This window comes from Lathyrus oleraceus, chromosome 5, assembly GCF_024323335.1.
Source record: "Lathyrus oleraceus cultivar Zhongwan6 chromosome 5, CAAS_Psat_ZW6_1.0, whole genome shotgun sequence".
In the NCBI taxonomy this organism is placed as follows: Eukaryota; Viridiplantae; Streptophyta; class Magnoliopsida; order Fabales; family Fabaceae; genus Lathyrus; species Lathyrus oleraceus.
This window is the reverse complement of record NC_066583.1, coordinates 143,569,415-143,591,551: the sequence shown is the minus strand read 5'-3', so window position 1 is coordinate 143,591,551 and position 22,137 is coordinate 143,569,415. Positions and strand designations below refer to the sequence as shown.

Below are 22,137 nucleotides of genomic sequence, written 5' to 3'. Positions count from 1 at the left end.
TTAATATTTCCAGGTTGGATTTATAAGAATCTTGCGATTCCTCAAAATACTGGGAGTGATAATCGTAGAGAAAGTTTGGGTGATACATAGTGATAGAGAAAAAAAATTTCCTTAGTCTCTACAGCGTAACAGAAGAGTTACGATATCGACTAAATAAAGTCCCCGGCAACGGCGCCAAAAACTTGATCACGACTTTATGAGTCGAATTTAGGGTACAAACTGCAAGTGCACAGTTCTATCGCGTAGTTTTAAAAGATATCGATCCCACAGGGACTTATGAATCGATATACCGTTATCTAAGGTTACTTCGTAAAGCTAAGGTGAATAATGTTTGATTGTTTGGGGGAAAGCTAAAAACTAAACTAAGATCTAGATTAAATATTAATAAAGCGGATATCGGTATGTAGTTCGTCGTAATTAGGGCATCAATCCTTTGTCGGTCTCTTGGTTTTAAAATAAATCTTTTCAGTTGACTTTATTGATTAAAAGTTTTATCTCAAACTCTCGCTCTGTTGAATAAACCATGATTTTATGTTAATGTAGCTGTCACTTATAATTAAGTCAAAAAACCATTTTTTGAAAGCAATACAGTCCATAGAAACTCTTTTCAAGAAAACACTGACCGTTTAAACACCCTTATCTCAAACTCTCGCTCTGTTGACTTAGGTTATATAATTAAATTCGAATGCTTAACTCTCGTCCTCACATTCAATCTTTAAAAATACTTTTTGGAAAAGATCGGAATTTAATTAACTCTAAAACTTGCTCTCGCCCTGATCTAGAATTAATGTCTAATTTACACTGTCCAGTTAAAACCTCAAACTCTCGCTCTATTGATTTTAACTTCTTTATGTCTTTTACTTTCGTAAAAACCTTTGTTATTAAACCTGTAAATTGAGACCGTAAAAAGAGTGATTTTAATTTTAAACTTAATTTAACCGACTTAGTCTTGATTCCTTATTCCGCTTACTTTACATACCGATATCTAAGCGAATTAGCCAGACATGCTAAACAAACTAAAATACTTATCATGCATAAACAGACTCATCCCAGGCAGATAATATAAATAACTAATAAAACAAAGCATTAAATAATAATTAAAGAACCTGAATGAGTTAAACAATAGTCTTGAACACTCCACCACAAGCCGGTAGGATTTGTTCTTGGATTCTTCAATTAAACAACAAATTAAAACGAAGGAAATAAAGCTAGATTCTAACGTAAGGTTAGATCCGGTAAAAAGGTGCACAATAGTTTCCGGTGTAGAAACTATTGTGCGAAAAGAATTAACTAAATGCTAAAAAGGAAAAAGGAAAATAGAAATTGCAAGGGAGATAGTGTAGAACTCGTAAAAATAATAAAGAAACAATACTACTTAAGTTGCTGGAAAAGAAAATGTGCAAAAGCGAAAACGGCAAAGGAAAAAATGTGGAAAAGCTTCGGACCCCCTTTTTGGTTTTGCAAGTGGCTATTTATATATGCTTGAGTAACCGCTTCCGCTGCCAAAAAGATCTTCAACGTGCATAAAAGCATGGCGTGGATATAGGGCTCAACACTCCTTCAACGCTCAACGTCTCTGAGGCGTTCCTTGCGCCAAAAATGTAGGGGAATGGTGTGACGTTCGTCACACCATGTGTGACGTCCGTCACAGGAGGGTGCAAGGCGTGACGCTCGTCACGCCCTCTGTGACGTCCGTCACATGCACGGCACCTGCGTTTTGTGCTTTGGGCTGGGCTTTGACATTTGGTTCATTTTCTCTCCTTTTTGCACCTCCTTTTCTTCCATTTTTACTTGTGCTTCAAAATAAACCACCTGAGACAAATAGGAAGAAAATACCGCGTAATATCTAATAAAATGAAGTGAACTGAAATAAATAATAATATAATTTAATTGAATTAAGTCCTAAAATATGATATAATTTCATGTTATCACTTTACTAGATTGAGAGTATCCTAGAAAGATACCTTCATCAACTTTTGAGTCAAATTTACCAAGGTTTTCTTTACCATTGTTTAATACAAAGCATTTACATCCGGAGATATGAAGATGTGAAACATTAGGCTTCCTTCCCTTTAGCAATTCATAAGGGGTTTTGTTTAGAATAGTACGAATGAGTATCCTATTCAATACATAACAAGTCGTATTTATGAATCGGCCCAAAAATATTTAGGAAGGCTGTTTTCATTGATCATAGTCCTTCCAAGCTCTTCTAAAATTCGGTTTTTACGTTCCACAACTCCCTTTTGTTGTGGAGTTCTTGGAGTAGAAAAATTATGATCAATGTCGTTTGTTTCACAAAATTCCTCAAAGAGGTGGTTTTTACATTCACCTCCGTGATCACTTCGAATAGTAACTATGCTAGTGTTCAATTTGTTTTGAGACACCTTGGCAAACTTTTCAAAAGCAGAAAAAAATGTCATTTTTACTTGCTAAGAAGATAGTCCAGCAAAATCTAGAGTAGTCATCTACTATAACAAAACCATAGTAGTTTCCACCTAGACTTTTAATTCTAGATGGCCCAAAAAGGTCCATATGGAAAAGTTCAAGGGGTCTCGTTGTGGAAACAATATTTTTAGATTTAAACGAGATCCTCGTTTGCTTTCCCATTTGGCACGCATCACATAAGTGATCTTTTGAAATTTTGATTTTAGAAAGACCAACTACTAGATCTTTTGCGACAACTTTATTTAGCAAGTCAAAGTTGACATGCGCTAATCGCCTATGCCAAAGCCACGAGTCTTCACTCGTGGAGACGAGACATTTAGCGCTTGTCAAAGATACTTCATTCAAGTTAAGCAAGTATACATTATTTTCCCTCCATCCCTTAAGCACATCATTCTTGTTATCATTATGTTCAATCATGCAACAATCTTTTGAAAACGATACTTTATATCCTTTGTCACATAATTGGCTAATACTAATGAGATTGTGCTTAAGGCCTTTAACTAAAAGGACGTCTGAGATAGTAGTAGAGGAGGGATTACCTACATTACCTTTTCCGAGTATAGCTCCCTTATTATTATCACCATAGGTTACAAACCCTTTCTTCTTAGCCACAAAGTCAAAGAACAAGAAAGTGTCACCCGTCATATGTCTTGAGCATCCACTATCGAGAACCCATGTTCTCTTCGTATCCTCAAGACATTCCACCTACAAATTTAAACAAGGGAAGGAGGTACCCAATTTTCATTGGGTCCTAGTGTGTGAGTGAAACTTTGGTTGCATTTGGGTAACGATTGAAAAATGCCTTTAGGAACTGAAAATCTCCTAAATCGACATTTAGCAATAGTATGTCCCTTTTTGCAACAATATAGACAATTTAAGTTCGGATGAGAGTTACTTTTGCTAACTTGATCCTTTACCACATAAGTGTATTTTTGATAAGGATTATTCATGTTACTTCTAAAATGTGATTGATCAATAGCAAAGGCAACTTTAGGTTGTAAAGCCTTGTCTAATTTAGCTTGAAGAGTTCTAACCTCTCTTTGCCAAATGTGACAAGTTTCACATCCAGACCATCTAAACCAAAATCCCTCATCATCTTCAGTTTTGCCTTTAGCAACCTCTATCATAAAGAGTTTCTAATTCCTTTTTGGAATCCGAAATCTTATTTTCTAAATAACAAAAAAAAATCTTATTTGAGGCTAGGCGTTTGAAAGCTTCCTTGGCCTCATTGTGTAGAGTACTAAAGGCATTTTGCAAATCACAATAAGACATTTTATCAACATGATCATATTTATAATGACTTACATTCTTTTTCTTCTTTCGATGAGCTGTAAGATAAAGATTGGCATTTTCTTCTTCATCCCTTGAGTTATCATCGCTTGAGGACTCACTATCACTCTCCCATGCAATGTATGCTCTTCTAACTTTGCTAGATTTGTTGTGACGTTTGTCTTTTCCTTTGTCTTTCTTCAACAAGGGACAGTCCGGCTTATAACGGCCGGTCTTTCCGCAATTAAAGCATGATCCTTTTGACTTAGTTGTCTTACCTTCCTCTTGATTTGGGAATTTTGATTGTCTTTTATAGTTGATAAGATTTTTATCCGAATGTTGGACTTCATTCTTTCTAAGGTATCAATTATACCTCCTTACGAATAACCCCATGTCTTCATTCGAATCTTTATCGTCATCACTTGAGTCACTCTCACACGCATCATTGGTGGATGACTTATATCTTGAAGTCCTTAAAGTGATAGACTTCCTTTCGGTGTCTTTAGCTTTCTCCTTTTTTACTTCTTTTGAATCTTCTCATGTTTCTCCAGGTTCATGAGCTCTTGCTCATGCTCTTGAAGCTTGCCAAACAATGTTGCCATGTCCAATGTTCTTAGATCATTGGCTTCCTTAATCGCGGTGACCTTTGGTAGCCAATTCATGTTAAGACATCTTAAGATTTTATTAGTAGCAACATCATTAGGGGTAGTTCTACCAAGAGCATTTAACCGATTGATTAGATGAGAAAATCGCTTTTGCATATCGGCAATGGTTTCACCATCCTCCATATAAAAAAGGTCAAATTCTTAAGTTAAGATGTTGATTCTAGCTAGTTTGACATCATTGGTTCCCTCATGGGTAATTTGCAATGAGTCCTACATAGCTTTAGCACTAGTACACGGGGAAACCTTATAATACTCATCAACACCTAAGACGGCGACGAGTATGTTTCTGGCTTTCCAATCATAGTTGTACTTTTTCTCATCTTCTTCATTCCATTAGGTATAACAAAACCATCCGCATTGGTCATGCTTATTTCCATAGGACCATCTTGGATGACTTTCCATACTTTCATATCAATAGAGTTGATATGGATACACATACAATCTTTCCAATAACTATAGTTTTCACCGGTAAAAATAGGTGCCCTATTGTACGCCCCTTTAGGATCGTTACTCATTTTTTAAAAAGTTATATGTGAAGCACTAGATGAATCGACGCTCGTGATACCACTTGTTAGACGATAGTACCGATCTAGAAGGGGGGTTGAATAGATCAGTTTTTGAAATTTAGGGCTTTTTAAAAATGTTTTCAACGGTTGCGGAAGCACCCTAGATTTTAATCGTCTAAACGGTCCGTTAATGAAAAGATCAGATATGCGTGAAACCGAATGGAATAACTGAGATAGAGATAATTAACCATTATCTAAATCAATCGATTAATCACTATAATCCTTGATATCGTTACCTCTAATAATGCTTAAACGCAATAAAATATCAAGTAAAATGTTACTAAATTTGTGTGAGATTAATTTCATCGAACACTTGGTGTGCACTCCACACCAAGTTACAATTTCACTCAAATTAGATGTGCAGAATTTTACTCAGCTGCAATCAAAGTGATTGCACCAATTTATCGAACAGTTACTATGCACAACAATCAAGCGATATTGATTTTACTATTAATTTCATACAAATCATAATTAATGTAGAATTTAAAGAGTTAAGAGATAGAGAGAACATGACCGGATTTGTTGAGGCAGTTCCCCTATCATCCTCTCTTAGGGTATGTCTGCCCTTAATTCTAAATCTAGAATTGAGATGTTTTTATTAACACGTTGCAAAGTCAATACAAGAGAATAAATTATCACCATCAATCAACCCCTAGAGTTGTTGTAGATCATATTCTATTCTCTCCCCTTGATTCGAGTTGAACCAAATCCTTCAAGCGCTTCGAACAAACCTTCGGCTACCGCTACCTTATTGCAAGAACGCCATGTTCCCCAAAACTTCAGCTCGGCTGCTTTCGAACGCAAGTCGCTTTAATCCTAAGCTTTCTTCATAATCCTCCGGTTATCGTTACTTGCTTGACCAAACCCACCGTTCTTCAAAATTTTCACTCGGTTGAATCTGCGAAGCAAAGGTTAGTGCAAAACCCCCCAATTCTTGGAGGACAAAACCCTAATGGTTTTATTCAAGAAAAACCCACACAAAGCCTCAACCCAAACTAAGATAATCCAATCTTATTTGGACGTTATCACAACAGCAATGCACAATGCTCAACAAAAATTATTATGTGTGATTATTGAGAAATGCAATGAAGAATGAAGATGACGAGCACTTTGGTGTATATCTTTCTCTTTTCTTGTTTTCTTGTTGAAGAAGACACTCTAGAATATTTATATGATGCATGGACCAACTTGTTGGTGTAAGCCCTAGAGGCCAATACTTTTGGTACTTGTATCGAATTATTTATTAATAATAAAAGGCTTTTTCTTTATTATGTTTGTTTAATAAAGTCCCTAGGATAGCTAGTCCGTTTAATGTATCAAGTGTGACTTGATATTGAGATCACATTAAACATAAGGACATTATTCTTAAAGTATCCGTAGTCGAGCTTTATTGTGAAGTGGGATAACATTAAAGCATAGAGACTATTATGTATATAGACTGATGATCACATCTCATGGATCATGGATAAGGAGTTATCAAGTCTTAAACATATGTATGAATATTAAGAGTAATATTTATACTGGATTGACCCGCTATGAGAATACTATATAGAAAGTTATGCAAAGTGTCATAAGTTATTCTCATGGTGATAATGGTGCATACCACCCTTCGACCTGAAACCACTATGGACCCTAGATGTAAAGTCGAGTGCTTTATTGCTGATCAAACGTTGTCCGTAACTGAATAACCATAAAGACAGTTGATGGGTACTCCACAAAGCATGTTGAGGGACATGAGTGACCTAGATGAAATTTGCCCATCCTGCATAACAGGATAAATGTCTATGGGCCCAATGCTGAACTGGACAAGGATGACACGGTCTATGCCTTGTGTTCAATATAGACATAAGGGCAAAATGGTAATTATACGCATAAGTATTATCACAGAAGGATTTGTCAGATCACATGACATTTTCGTGTCTTGGGTAGCAGTGATGTGTTTCTAGATACCGCTCACTGTTTATTATGTTAAATACGTGATTTAATATAATTGCTAATGCCACGAAAACCTACAGGGTCACACACAAAGGACGGATTGATGAGAGATAGAGTAACTAAGGAACACCGTAAGGTACGATGCACTTAAGTGAATTGTAGAACATCGTAAGGTACGGTCTACTTAAGTAGAATACGAAATATGGTAAGGTACCATGCGCTTAAGTGATTTTGGGCATATTATAAGATATGGGCCACATACACTTAAGTGAGCTTTTTAGCTTGAAGCCCACACAAGTGGTTCTATAAATAGAACCCTTGTGCAGAAGCATTCATTGCGGTTGCATTATTTTCGTTTTCTTTTTCTCTCTCTCTCTCACTCAAAGCCTTCATTCATAGCAACTAGCACTAAGATTGAAGGAATCTGTTCGTGTGGACTGAGTAGAGGTGTTGTCATCGTTCAACATTCGTGATCGCTCCAAAGATCTGCATCAAAGGTTTCAATCGTCACAAGAGATAAATATTCTATCACTGATCATGCCCATTCGTAAGGATTACTAAAGGAGAAAATTTTAATTTTCGCTGCGTTTTGGATCGTCGTTCTCCTTCACAACTACCAGACATAACATAATTATTTTGCAAAATTACACAGTAGAAAATTAAGTCTAAGCAGCGGCCACTCGACCTGTATGGACCCAAGGCAAAATTATTCAAGTAAAATAGGCGATGAGTCGACTCAAACAAGGGATGAGTCGACTCAAACAGAGTTTTTCCAGGGTTGAGTCGACCTATGACTCGACATGTTCGGACCCGTGATTATATGGTTCAAATGAGAATAGGAGGTGAGTCGATGCAACATGTGGATGAGTCGACTCATTCAGTTTTCCCAGGATTTAGTCGGCCTGTGGCACGACCTGTTCAGACCCGAGAGTTACGCTCTGAGTCATTGAGTCGACCTATGACTCGACCTATTCAGACCCGAGAGTTACGCTCCGAGTCATTGAGTCGACCTGTGACTCGACTTGTTCATACCCGAGAGTTGAGCTTCGAGTCATGAGTCGACTCACAAGTCTTAAACTCCCAAAAATGAGTTTTGAGTTGTATTTTGACCAATTTAAACCGATTTCTTATGAACCTAGGATATTTACTATGATCAAGTGCATGATTCACATCTATGATATACTCCTATATGCCTTGACATGTTGGACCTATATTTTGAACATGTTAGAGGATGAATGCATTCTATGATATGATGATATTGTCCATAGTACACGTTATGGACGATTAGAAAGGTTTGACATCATTAAAATAAGGACTAGGCATATTTGCCCTCACATGACGTTGTATTGATAATTGGCATGCTCGGTCATGAAGGTTGTCTTTATCTGGTCGAATTCGAACATCGGTATCTGATTATACCCCGAATAGTCATCCATGAATGAGAGCAATTGATATCCGACTAAATTATTTGCGAGCTTTTCGATGTTCAGGAGCGGATAATAATCCTTTGGGCATGTTTTATTAAGGTTGGTATAATCAATGCACATCCTCCACTTTCCTGGGGATTTCCTCACTAACACAACATTGGACAACCACTTTGTATACTTGGATTCAAAAATGAACTTGGCATCCAACAGGCCTTTAACTGTGCTAGTAATGGCCTTAGCCTTCTCCGGGGATCTGCTTCCTCCACCGCTGAGAAACATGACGAGCGTCGGATGCTACATTTAACTGATGGCACGCTACACTAGGATCAATGTTCAATGTTGGGCATCTAATGTGGGGTTATATCAAAAAAGGTAGGTGTCATCCTGAAGGCACTCAATCAGGGCGGCTTTTACCTCCAAACGAAGCTCGACACCTATTTTTACTAGCTTGGCGGGATTGTCCCTGAGCTGGACGGCCTCGAACTCACCATCTAGCACCAGCCTAACCTCATCTTCATGAGTGTCTAGGTCGGATGCATATGGAATCACTAGATCTCCTTCAGTTTCTCCTTTTGAGGTCGTGGCTGATGTCAGGATGTTTTTATGGATGACTTATTTGATTCGCTTCACCTCGTCTACGTTGGTGCTGACTGTGGCCGACATCCCTTCTGCATCGTAATAAGTGACCTTCAGGTGGACCGCGGATGCCACTGCATCTAGTATCACCATGAAGGATCTCCCTAGTATGCCTATGAATATACTCTTACATGAAACTATTAGGAAATTTAGTATTACCTTCCTCTCGTGTATTTATTCTCCAATAGCTATTGTTATATCTTTAGTTCCTTGAGGATGAGATATTGAATCGTTGAAAGCTAACAAATATCCTCTGTTATACGGATTCAGATCTGCTTGCTGGATGCGTAACAATTCCAATGTGTCTGCATAGAGGATGTTGCACGAACTTTCGTATGAAAAATCCTTTTAGGTTTCGATCAACGATAGTGATTGCAATGACCAAATGCAGATCGAAGTTTAGAATCCCATTGACCTTTTCACGATCTAGAACTCCAGTATCCATCGTGAGCAGGAAGCATCCTGGAGAATGACATGTGATGGATGATGCGGTATTGTGCAAAATGTTGATTAGTCATATCTGGTGAACGATTGATCTGGGAGACGAATCCAGGACCTTCGGCATAGCTATCAGAGTTATCGCATATACATTTTCTATTGTTGGTACCAATCTGATTTCAGACTGAGATTGATTTGATGATGGAAATTCACGGAAATCGGAAGTCGATTCCGACAGACTGCGTCATTGTTCTGTACTAGAATCAGAAATAGTTGAAGTAGATGAGGAGGAATTCTGAACTGGTGGTTGATATCCAAGATTAACACTTCAAATTGAGTGTATTGAAAAATAAAGATCAATTAATATATTTTGCCTTTTGCTTGAATTAGTTATATACCTTAGATCGAATGAAGTGGATTTGAGACATTATATTTCAACCATTTGAGTTTTTTTTTTGGGTCCAGAACATTGTACTCATTTCTCTAAGGAATACAAACAAAAGTTGAAGGTATTTTCTTTGAATTATAGTACTTTTTATGCGTGATATCGATTAAATAATATGAAAGTCACGTCGATGTAACAACTTGTGTTTGACAAAGTTAACAATGAGAATCAAAATTCGAGAAGCAAAACTTTTGGTATCAAAACTTACTGAAAATTTTTAGAGATTAAAAGCAAAATTTTAGATGTTTGTAAGGACACATACTTAACTCTAATATATAATTTACTTCTTCAAAATAATATATATATGTGATAAAATCACTCAACTTCCATTAAATTTAGTTAACAAACATTATAAATTATGATGAAAAAGTCATTGCGAAAGATGTTTTCCTCCATAATGTGGTTCCTTTTCCAGCATAGGCTCCAAAGAGTCATTGCCAAATGCCCACACACAACCTTTATGAGATGAGAGAGTAGACAGAACACAGAAGAGGTAAATATCAGCTATGTAAATTCAGTGGCTCTCTCTGTAATTAAGTTACTGAACATTGAAAAACCAAATAAATTGAAACACATTGGTGTAAATGTGTCAATTAAAAGAAATGGTGGGAGCAGATGTTAGTGTAAAACTAATTTAAACTGATAGATATCTATAACTTAAAGTGTTACACAAATTTCTATAAATTTTACAATAATTCTAAATGAGTTGACCAAAATCATATCACTAAAATACAGCCTAATTTTTTGCTATGGCTCTAGCAAAAAAGTTGCACTAACTAAAGAATACATAAACAATAGAGATACAAAGAGATACAAAGCCATTCTTAATATAACTTCAGCTCAAAACTTGGATTGAATTCACTATGATGACTTCAGATTGAACCTTACACCACCACAAGTTACAGGGAGGAGAATCAGATGTGGTGTGCGAACTTCAGGTCAAAACTTCGGTTGAACTCACTAACTAGTCCAAAATGCTACCTTTTAACAAGATTTATAGCTAGGCATTGGATTGGAGTTTAATTTTCACTTCATCAAGACAAGCCTGAATATTTTTGAATTCTTCTGTGTCGGAGAAGCTCTGACCCTGAGAAAATGAGTAATAAATTAGAAAAACTTTATACAACAATTTGGTTTCCAGAAGTATTTCAACCCTCAAACATCAGAATCTTAAGTAAATATTTTGCCTGTCTGCAAATATTCTTCAAGTGCATCTCAGCTGTAAACAATTCTTTCATACTTCCAGTCGATGCAGATATTTCCATGTACACCTTGCAGAGTTCCAAAGATGCTTTTGCAAACTTTTGGAAGCGATCTCGGTAATTCCATGTATCGGAACCCTGAAAGAATACAATAAGACGATTAAATTAAGACAACAAATGCAGGAGAAATTTCAGAGAACGGCCTAGCATATAAGTCAAAAAACAAGAGATCAAAGATACTTCTATTCTAATTAAAAAATACAAAGGCGGAGAAAATTGCTTTAGACAATCAAAAGAAAAACATTGCAGTGTTCTTAATGTTCATGGTAGGTAGTTCATTGTGCACAAGCTATGGGACATACCTGGAGTGATCGAACTTGCTTTAAGAGGGCTTCAGAACACATCGTGAGATCTCCCTTAATTCTGTGCCATTTGGAATATAAGCCCCAGATATCAGGTCCATATCCACTCCCGTTTTTAACTATCTGTATTAGTGAAATAATATTAAATATGGTCTCGTTAACTCGCATGCACCACTGCCCGTTAACTACTTCATTACGTAGAATGAATCTACAAAAACAGAATCTTTATAGAATTGTGTACCTGCTGTAAAACGTTCCCAAGCAATGATATTAATTGTTCAGTTTCACGCGTACTTCCTGCAACATGTAGTCCAGATACTTGCTCTTGAGGTTCTGATCCAGAATCAACCGTACAGATTTGATCTGTGTTAGCCTTATTATCAGTTGTCACAGGAGGTACAAAATTACTTGTAGAAAGCCGCTTTTCCACCTCATTTGTGATTCGTTCCAATAAAACTGTATCTATTCTTTTATTTTTAGTCATGTTCAAAACCATCTGAGCGCCTTCCAGTGCCTAAAATAATTTATCAAACTAGATGAGCAATGGAGAATCAACAAGTGCTTCAAGTAAAGTGTTTCTAATGCACCAACCCTACATTTTATATCATGTTTAATTTAAAAAAAAAAAAAAAAACATGTCAATATCATCATATTTCATTTCAAGGCACTCAAATTTATCCCTCTCCATCAATTCAAACATACCCTGGCAGGGATGACATACAAATGATGCCATACAAGGCATAGAACATGCAATGAAACAGCATAAAATATACTCTCCATTGTTCATAATATACCATCACATCTCAGACTCGTTTTGACCAACAATATAAAATAAAAAATCACATACCTGACTGATATTACCAACGTCAACAGCAACATGGCTGTAATTCTCCCATAGTTGCCAGCTGTTTCGTCTGTTATCAATTATCATGGTGTTAGTGTGTACCCTAGATGGCTAAATTTACAGTGATTATGAACTAAAACACGTGTATCACAGTAGGTGTACACTTTAGTATGCAAATATACGTGTATATATATGACATAACAGGAAGTTTAATAAGAGAAATAAATACTGAACTTGAACTTCAGTGCTTCTTTAAATGCAATAAAGGCCTCCTTGCTCTTTTTCTTTATCAAATGTCTGCAATGTTAAGTTAACCATGACATTAGTACAGGTAAGAAGGAAAAATCTAAATACCCATAACAACTGATTTCTCTTATCATTGTCATCATCATTATTGTTGTCATTGTTGTTATTATTTAGTAATAACAAAGCTTATTTCTTATTAGTATTAATCATTATGGTGGGAAATACATTCAATTTTATTGCCGAGCTCGCAACTGTGTGATACCAAGGTAAAAGGGTTCTTATTGTTTCTACAGGATACTTTTGTTTCCCTACGGATAATCAATAATGAAAAATCCATGTAGCCGACCCCACCTAATAGGATAAGGCTGGGTTGTTGTTGTTGTACTGCAAGTTGAGATCTCGACTTTGAACCCAACAGGAAGTAAATTAGGTGAAATTTAAGGGAAGTAAATCTGAGGCCCAAAAATTGATACTTTAAAAAAACAGTGCTAGCAAAACACTCTTTTATTGGTTAAAATTCATGGGGTCTCACCAAGTCATGTTGGTCCCCTATGAATTTTAACCAATAAAAGATGATGTGTTGGAAGTTTGTTAAGAGAGTTGTTGCTAGCATTATTCTTTAAAGAATTACAACTGAGACTTTGCAGAAAGAAAAAAACTAAAATAGTTTAAACACAGACTATGTTTTTAATATAAGAAGAAAGCAAGAACTACATACAAGCAAGCTATGTTATTCCAAGCTTCCCCATTTTCGGGATCGAGCTGAACAGCACGAGTAAATGCATCTAGAGCCTTGTCAACATCCCGTGCCTGTTGAACTTACATGGTTAGTTAAAAGTAGTTGAGAAAACAAAAGTAAGAAATAGAAAACAAAGGGAGCAAATACAGCTGTCAAAACATGGGAATATGTAATTCCCATCCTGACAAACCAATTACATGATGCAACACATATATATAAATCTATATTGATGACTGCAAAGAGCTTCATAGGTGGTAATCTACGCACAATCACAGATGTGACTCCCGGAAGGAAATAAACCATCTGCACTAAATCTTCTGATCATACACATGCATGCAGCTACTACAATCCAATTCATCAAAGTAAGCAGTAGGCCTAACACTAAAATACTATCATTGTGTCAACAGCAGTAATAACTACTTCAATGAGTATTCATGGGTATCCAGACACTCACAAGAGATAAATTGTACAGTAGTTGTGGATTTTTTTGTAAATCTTCATGGTTTAAAAAAAATAGAAGATAAGCAAGTCTATGGACCATCACACAATTTACCTTCAATGCAGCAGCCCCAAATGCAAACCAACCATCTGGATACATAGAGTTCATTGACATTGCAGACTCCCTTAAATTAACAAACAAAATTTACAGTAGTTAACAAACCCAACCAAATAACAATGTTACAATCAAAGCAAAAGAAGTTTTAAACATAATGATGAGTAAAACAACAATAAAAGTAAACCGCCTCATTCAGGATTCAGAATAGAGCATACCATAAAGTTTTAGACGTCTCGTAGTCTCCTCTATTGTATGCACTGCGGGCCAGAGAGCGCTGTGAACCAGAGAAAAATAAAATCTATTATAAAATGCTAATTTAAGAATATTACAATATGATAGAAGCAAACATGAAGAATATAAGCACAATAGATTAAGCATATGCATAGGCACACCTTAGCTCTAGCAGACCTATTGTTTGAAACTTCCAGAGCTTTTTTATAGCAAGCATCATCAATGGATATGTCACCCAATGAGCACCTAGAATAATATTCACATGAGAAGTAAAGTGTAAGCTAATCTGTCATCTGTACATCACTTGCAACATAATCAATTTTATCTTATTGCTAATGAAAATGATCCACAAATATACATTTAATATAAATATCAGGTCATCTATAATCAATATCCTTTAAGTAACATGGTATTTCTCGATAGAAAAAGTAGTTGCTAAAAGATTTGGATGTCCTTCCTTCCCCCCATGCTCGTTAGTTGTTAGCCCTAAAAACACCAATGTGTTTGAATAAGCAGCTTAAGCTGAGTGTTTTTCACATGAGACCTTATATTATAAATGCTTAAAATATTCAGTAAGTATAACTTATTTCCATCAGCTTATTGCTGAAGTGTTTGTGTCATAAGCTTTAAAAATACTCTTCCAAATGCCCGCAGGACTATCAACAACCCACTTAAATTCGAGATTGGAGTGTGTGTGCGCGCGTATCAACTACAGTGTAACTTCTAAGAAAAATAACCCTAGTAGCTAATTAGCTATTGCTCAAGTGCAATCACAGCCTGATCAAGAAAACCAAAAGCAAGACAGCCGAGTAACGTACCATAACCTGGGGTCATTTGGCCTTTCTAAAAGACGCTTCTTTATGAGATCAACAGCTAATGCTTTCTTCTCCAAGAGACTGATTTCCATATCAAACATCAAATGAAGCAATAAGGCTTTAGTATTGAGAGAGAAAATTGATTCATTGATTTCACACCACATCATACCTGTAGCAGTGTATAAGATTGTCCCATAATTCTAAATCATCAAACTCCTTTATTGCCTCCCCTATCAAGCCACAACGTACCAAAAGTTCACCATATTCCCTGAAATTGAAAGAGAAAGTAACAAGAATTAATGGGTAAAAAACAAAAAACTTGGGGTGAGGGAGGTCATGTCCAGAATCCAGAGCAAAAGTATATACTTTCTCAAAGCAGGAATACTAGCCATATAAACACCATAACTAAAAGGAATTCTTTCTGCAATTTCTGGAGAAGATTCATATATATGCTTCACCTGCAGAAATATGTATGTATTTTTATTAGGTGCCGTAAACAAATCAAGACAATTCACAATCACATAGTAGCCAAATTGAAACCAGTGTGCTATTTATAGGTACAAAGATTATATTAAAAAAACTACAATGTATTATGTTTATATTAAATTAAATGTTAAAACATATACAACCTTGCTGCATCCTTAGACCTTTGGGCAGTATAAACCACTCAAAAAATTGGATAATAAAAGTTGATAGATTAGGACCTTTTTCTATGAGAAACTTTATATCAATATAGACACGCTAAAATTTCAAAGTAGTTCATCAGGGTAGAGATACAGCAAAATCAATTACAAGAAAAATGATATAGTTTTATAAATATAAAGCTAACATGTTACCGAAATGAAACACATACTAAGTTATCCATCATCAGTAATGCACGCTCCTTCGTTCGACTACGCAATGACTCCCATCTAATACGCAAGATATCGCAGAAGCATCGTATCTATAGCAAGGAAAGAACATTAGAATAATTAGGTGGAGCATTAAGATAAACACCTTAAGCACAGACAAAGTTGACACCATTGTGTGAGGAAAAAAACATTTTAAGACAAATATAAGTGGTAAATTTTTTCTACTTACAATGAAGTAAGAGAACTGCTGGGAATCAATTGCCTCAATGTAAGGAGCCATATCCCATCCTGAAACCAAGTCATGAGAAAGCAATTAAGTAAACATCTAAAGACACGGCCATTTTGTTTTCTCCTCTTTTCGGCAAAATTTGCAGTTTTAGATTTTAGAACTCAATTAGACATGTAAATAGAACTAAAATAATAGGAGGAAAAAGAAAGAAAAGCAGACCAATAAACGATAGAAACCATAAACCATAATGTTGGTTCTTCTATGAAAGAGAAAGCTTAGCTAGAAATTACATAGTAATGGACCGCCAAGTTCCAAACTACAGTGAATTTTTAAATAGACCCCAGATCACTTTGAAAAGAAAACAAGATTATAGAAATTGATTTTATTTTTACTTTAGACAAAAAAAAAATAATTAGACATCATATGTAGCTGATAATCAGACTCAAATAATTAAAGACGTCATATGCACATGCTTAACAGAAGAGTTGATTTAACTGCAGCAGTTGACTCTAATTTAACCCATGTAGTTTCAGATTTGGCAATCAACATACTGAAACTTTCAAGATGTGGCTAATAAAATAATCACTTCAAAGTAATATGTATAAATTTAGCAACGTTAATTGAAAATTCAATTGCACTTCTACAGCAGTAACCTAGTAGAACGGTTGTTGAGTAAAGGTAAACCAAGATCTCTATTTCATTTGATTTGATTTGATTTCTATCTTTCTTTCACTTCAAGCTTATCTGAACATCAAAATTAAGCTTTAACAACACTTAACCCCATATCCGACGTAGTTTCAAATTAGTAGGTTGAAAGAGGGAACTATATGAAAGTATACAGATGCTAGAAATAATATTGTAACTGCATGTACAAAATAGGGTAACTTACGTTGCAATTCATCGTGTCGGGAACTCTTCTCAATTAGAAGGCAATGTGCTAGAACTACAGCCTGCTGTGTTGCTGTCAAGTTGGAAGTGACAGCAGCACCATTTTCCATGCCTTGTGACCTAGACTTAGAGTCATCAGTGTTTTCTAACAGCTTTGGTATTACAAGTATGTCAGATGCTTCAGATGCTTGATGCTGACGTAAATTATTTCCACCATTGCTTCCATCACATGCTTGGATGCCAGTTCCTGTTAAGGAGCGGTTGTCCTCGCTGTTTGACGAATTTGAGCATGCAACAAGTACCATCTGTGCCTTTGGTTCAACCTATGTCAAAGAAAATGACGTACAAAAAGGTAAGTGCCATGAATGAAACATGCCGACAGACGAAAGTGCAGTTTACAGTTACCTGATGTATGGTACGGAAACCAAGTGCTCCAGTCACTGATAGCTGAAGCCCAGCTGCCATCTCAGCTGACTCAAAACGTGTCCTGTTACAGTAAGGTACTTCATCATAAAAGAACACCGTGGGAAATCAAAGTTACCCATCATTTCAAGTTTCAACATTCAAGTGGTATTCTACAGGAAACGTTTACTATAAAATTATTTTTCTAGTATCATCATATGCATAGTTATGTTAAAACATCCAAGTCCATCATGCTTCCAATATGTAATTGTACACTTCGGTGAATCCTCACAACTGGAAAGGAAATACAGTTTGGGGACATCATTTATACTTAGTACTCTTGGTGAGAAGTAAGAAGCAAATGCATATGATTAAACTAACAAACACAGGTTGTGCTTAACCTTGTATTTGACAACTACTTTTCGCTTAATATAAGTAAATGTAAAAGGGAAAAGATATGACAATTTTTGTAATGCAAGCCCAAAAACCATGGAAAGGAAAACTCAACTTTTTTTCAATCAACTCTCATTTCTTTCCTAAGGGAATTATTTCGTTGGTTTCGATTCCGGCTTCTGACTTAATTATGTAACAGATTAGTAAATCCTGAAAAGTACTCACTTCCAACATGGCTACATAAAGCAGTTGGAACACACAAGGGAACCAAGAAAAATAACCTCACAATTTTTTTACTCTGCAAACATTGCCATCTGTATATTGCTAATATCCAGGCAAGAATAACAAAGTCATTACAAGAGGTAATGACACAGGATACAATATTTTAAAATTCAGAATTTTAAAGATAAGACATCACTAATTTTTTTTGCAAATAATCAAAAAAATAAATATTAACTTTTGATGCTTTTATACATTGCATTTACAGAGAGCGCCAGTATAGTCCGAGAATTCATCCAGAACAGGATACTAATTATGGTGCAATTTATGACATAATTTATGGTTCATTGTTCATAGTAGCTTGTTGGCAGAAGCACGCATTAAGTACTTTACTTGCATTTACAAAGGCATTAAGTATATACAGGTTCACAGGGCAAGACTCATAAGTAACACATACTGAAGCAGACCTTCCATTCACATTGAAAACAAAATAAATAACACCTGTCAAAGTAAAAGAAAAAAGAAAAAATCCAAGAGAACTGACCTACAAGGATCAACTCGTCCATATACATATTCCATAATTCCAGCCTCTAAATGAAGCAAGGAGACAATTGCCAAGCTCTCTCCGTCAAGCAAACCAACTTTCCAATAGCTCTGAACTTGTTCTGAAGTGCCAAATTGTTGTAAGGCTTCACCCATATAAGCATGCAAGAGATCAAAAAGGGTAGAAGACCGTTCATCCAAAATTCTTTGTTCAAGAAGCAAAACCCTTCCAAGCCACCAAGTAAGGCTTCTAATATCAACTGATAAATCTTTCATCCTCATGAGCAACATCTTAGCAAAAACAATATACTAGAAAGAAAAAAATAAAACTAATTAGTTGCTTTAGTTGAATAGAATATAAGTTGATAATTCATAATAAACTTATTTAGATAAACAACATAATTAAAATATGAAAAAACAATAATAAAGTCAAACTAAAACAACACATGGACATTTCATATATTGTTTCCATTAACTCTGTCAAATAGTATCAGAAATGTCTATGATGAATTGTTAAATAAAAATGCAATGCCTTGTGCTTATATGAATGGAGTACCTGAAGATTGGAGAACTTCCCAAGCAAATCAGAACCATCAGACATAAGATAATTACGCGCCCAAATGTCCCATTCTGCACATTCAAATTCAACCAGAGGCAGAGGGAATCTCGGTAGCACTTTCTCCTTCAATGGCCTGCAATTACAATTACAAACTACTGCTTCATAAACCAAAGTAGTAAATATAAACATGAATAGTAAGGGTTTGTTTTATGATGAAAAAGAACATTACCCTGTGAAATTACATTGAGTGAACCCTAGAAACGCAGCAACGGCAATACACAACACGAGGGTGGATCTTCGAGCCTGTTCGACGGGGCTAACTGAGACATCAGTTATAAAAGACTCGGCGCGGTCGACCAACTCGGAGTAGAAAGTGTCGGCGGAAATCGGTGGCGGAAAGTTGGAGCTGAGTTGAAAGATAAGTCTGCAGGATTGGGAGGTGAGTGCTTCAGCATAATTGCCAGACTCGATTGAGTCCAGGAGCTTGTTGACGAGGTCATCTGTGAATTCGTTTTGAGATACGGGATTCAATGGTGTCGCCGGAGAAGGAGAGAGTGTGCAGCGGATGAGGCGGAGCTCGTAGCCGCGGATTTCGGCAACATCAGCTTCCATGTTAGACATGTCTTCAAACCGAGCTCAGTTCTGTTCGTCAGGGTTTAAAGTTTTTTATTTTATGTTTGTTTCATAGGGTTTTTTCAGTTTTTCCACGTATATAAAAAGAAAAACATACACTTGCCCAAAAAAAAACAGAATTACTTGCCGGTTTTAAAGTTCCTTTCCAATGAAACCGGGCTGGACCGGTTTAAACTGACGGTTTAAAAAAATGAACAGCGTTTTGATTATTTTTGAACTAAAAAACTTAAAAATTTTGGTATTCATGAATTTTTGTTGAATATGCAGATTTTAAATTTAATTTAAAAAATTATAATAATGTTAAAATGTGATTGAATAACATTATTTTGATTTTTATAAATGAGAAGTAGAGGTTGGAATAGGTCAGACCAACTAACAAAAATCGCCTATCTAATTTACAAAGGTCCAAACTTTTGTTTAAGTAGAAAAAACTTAGACTCTTTTATAAATTTATTTAATTAAATGGATCATGCCACAAGCTATAAAAAAAGTTTTTTTAATCTATTAGGTCGGTTTATTTTAATAAATATAAATAAATATTTTATTTTTTATATTTTATTTTTTATATTTTATTTTTATATTTTATTTTTATATTTTATTTTGTATTTTATATTAAAATACAAAAGTAAATTTTAGTTATCTTGAAGAAAATGTGAAAATAAGTTAAAAACATTTTATGAATAATGTCATAAGTTGTTTTCACAATGTTTCCTAAATAAATAATCTCATAAAATTTATATTTTTATATAAGATCAAATAAGTCTATATAAAATATTTAATTTCATTTTACTTTTAATTCGTATATTAAAACATCAGTTGAATTATTTATTTATATATGTTCAAATGATATAGGCTTTTTAAATAGATTAATATACTAATCAGACCTTCGAAAATATTACACTCAAACCAAAAAATGAATATCTGATAGATCATAGGTCAGACTTAGACTTTTATTTATTTAGCAAGTCAGGTTTAAAATTGCCAAAACCTAACTCTGCCTAGCTAAATACCTATTAATTGAATTCATGGGCTCATCTTAAAAACAATACTAATAACACTTAAATCGGCATATTAAGAATTAAAAAATGTATATATCTTATATTTTATTATTTGCTGGAATAGTGATGCAGATCTACGATATTATTGTACTGTTAACAATTTAAAAAAATGTCAAAGGATAAATAAGAGGGCTACGGTGCAGACGGCTCATTGTAAACAATTAAAAATGTCAAAGGATATTATTGTATTGTTAACAATTAAAAATAAATGTCAGTTGCCCTTTGTTGATCATACGTTGCACATCTTCTTGGAAAATATTACACTCTTTAATTCAGTGCCCCACTACTCCATCAGGAAACTCACATTGTACATTCGGGTTGTACCAAGGGGGAAATGGAAACTTCACGGACCTTGTCTCTTTAGAAGCTATCGACGAGCTTTGGACCAACTGAGACCACAATTGACTATACGTCATCGGGATCGGGTCAATATGGAGAATCTCTTTTTCCTGCCGGATTGGAGGTTTACGTTGATTCTGACGCCGATGTTGAGTGTTTGGATTTCGATCCCGTTGATTATGACATTGATGCTGACGTCGAACCTGAGTTGGCTGATTCGGCAGACCTTGCCACGGTTGCTAGTACTAAGGATCGGGATGTAATGGTTGCTGGCATTGAACAACCACTGTGTATGGATACTGATAATAGGGAACCAGAGACGGAGCTTACGGAGCTTGGTGAACTTCTGAGGTTGAATCAGTTTCATACTTCTCTTCCTCTTGGGAATCACTAATATTCTACACATTCGAGACACCTTGGAGTCTTCCATTTTTAAGACCGCTCTCGATGCGTTCTCCAACTTTCACCAGATCAGAGAAACTTGTTTATGCACTTCCCACCATCCTTTTGAAGTATCGGCTCTGCAGGGTATCCATAAATGTATCCACCAATTCTTTCTCTGAGAGCGGCAGTTGAACGCGAGCAGTAAACTCCCTCCATCTCTGGACGTACTCCTTGTATGACTCATTATTCTTTTGAGACAAATCTTTCAATTGAAATCGACTGGGAGCCACATCCAAATTGTATTGGTGTTGCTTTAGAAAATAGTTAGTTAGGTTTGACCATGACTGAATATGACTTCTTTCTAATTCCATGTACCAAATCAATGATGCCCCACTTAAATTGTCTTGAAAACAGTGAATCATTAGCTTATCATTGAGGGCATATGAGGTCATTTTTTGTCAGAACAACACCAAATGGTGTTTTGGATAGTTATCCCCTTTGTACTTCTGAAAGTCGGGTACTTTAAATTTTGGGGGTATAACAAAGCCATACACTAAACAAATGTTTAAAGCATCCATATCAAAATAATCACACCCACCTATAGCTTTAAGTCTTTCATTCAGCATACGGTACTTTTCAGCAATCTGAATAACCTCTGGTCTCTTGGTCTTCCTCACCGGGATTGCCCATTGGGAATTTGACTCTGAGAATGCAAAACTATGATACTTAATTTCATCATGAGGTTTGGAATGTCCATCTCAGATAATGAGATGCTCTTGTATAGCAAGGTTCTTAATAGGGATCCGAACAGACTGAGG

At 35.6% G+C, this 22,137-nt stretch overlaps 1 protein-coding gene and 1 long non-coding RNA gene across 2 annotated transcripts; one reads left to right on the top strand and one right to left on the bottom strand.

Moving 5' to 3' along the window:
- Positions 1–1,074: 1,074 nt before the first annotated feature.
- On the bottom strand, positions 1,075–19,603 carry LOC127078773 (uncharacterized). The gene is made up of 21 exons (XM_051019207.1): positions 19,135–19,603; positions 18,903–19,038; positions 18,348–18,655; positions 17,195–17,276; positions 16,791–17,112; positions 15,902–15,960; positions 15,675–15,764; positions 15,188–15,279; positions 14,991–15,089; positions 14,825–14,902; positions 14,168–14,252; positions 13,991–14,049; positions 13,773–13,842; positions 13,199–13,290; positions 12,469–12,531; positions 12,238–12,304; positions 11,632–11,904; positions 11,391–11,513; positions 11,014–11,166; positions 9,103–10,913; positions 1,075–1,812 (listed from the first exon to the last, which is right to left on the bottom strand). Exons 1-20 carry the CDS (start codon positions 19,524–19,526, stop codon positions 10,827–10,829), a joined length of 2,730 nt encoding a protein of 909 aa, XP_050875164.1. The 5' UTR covers positions 19,527–19,603; the 3' UTR covers positions 1,075–1,812; positions 9,103–10,826.
- LOC127078774 (uncharacterized) lies at positions 8,243–9,767 on the top strand. Its single transcript, XR_007787873.1, has 2 exons — positions 8,243–9,050; positions 9,214–9,767. It is a non-coding gene; the product is annotated as an uncharacterized LOC127078774 (long non-coding RNA).
- Positions 19,604–22,137: the final 2,534 nt, after the last annotated feature.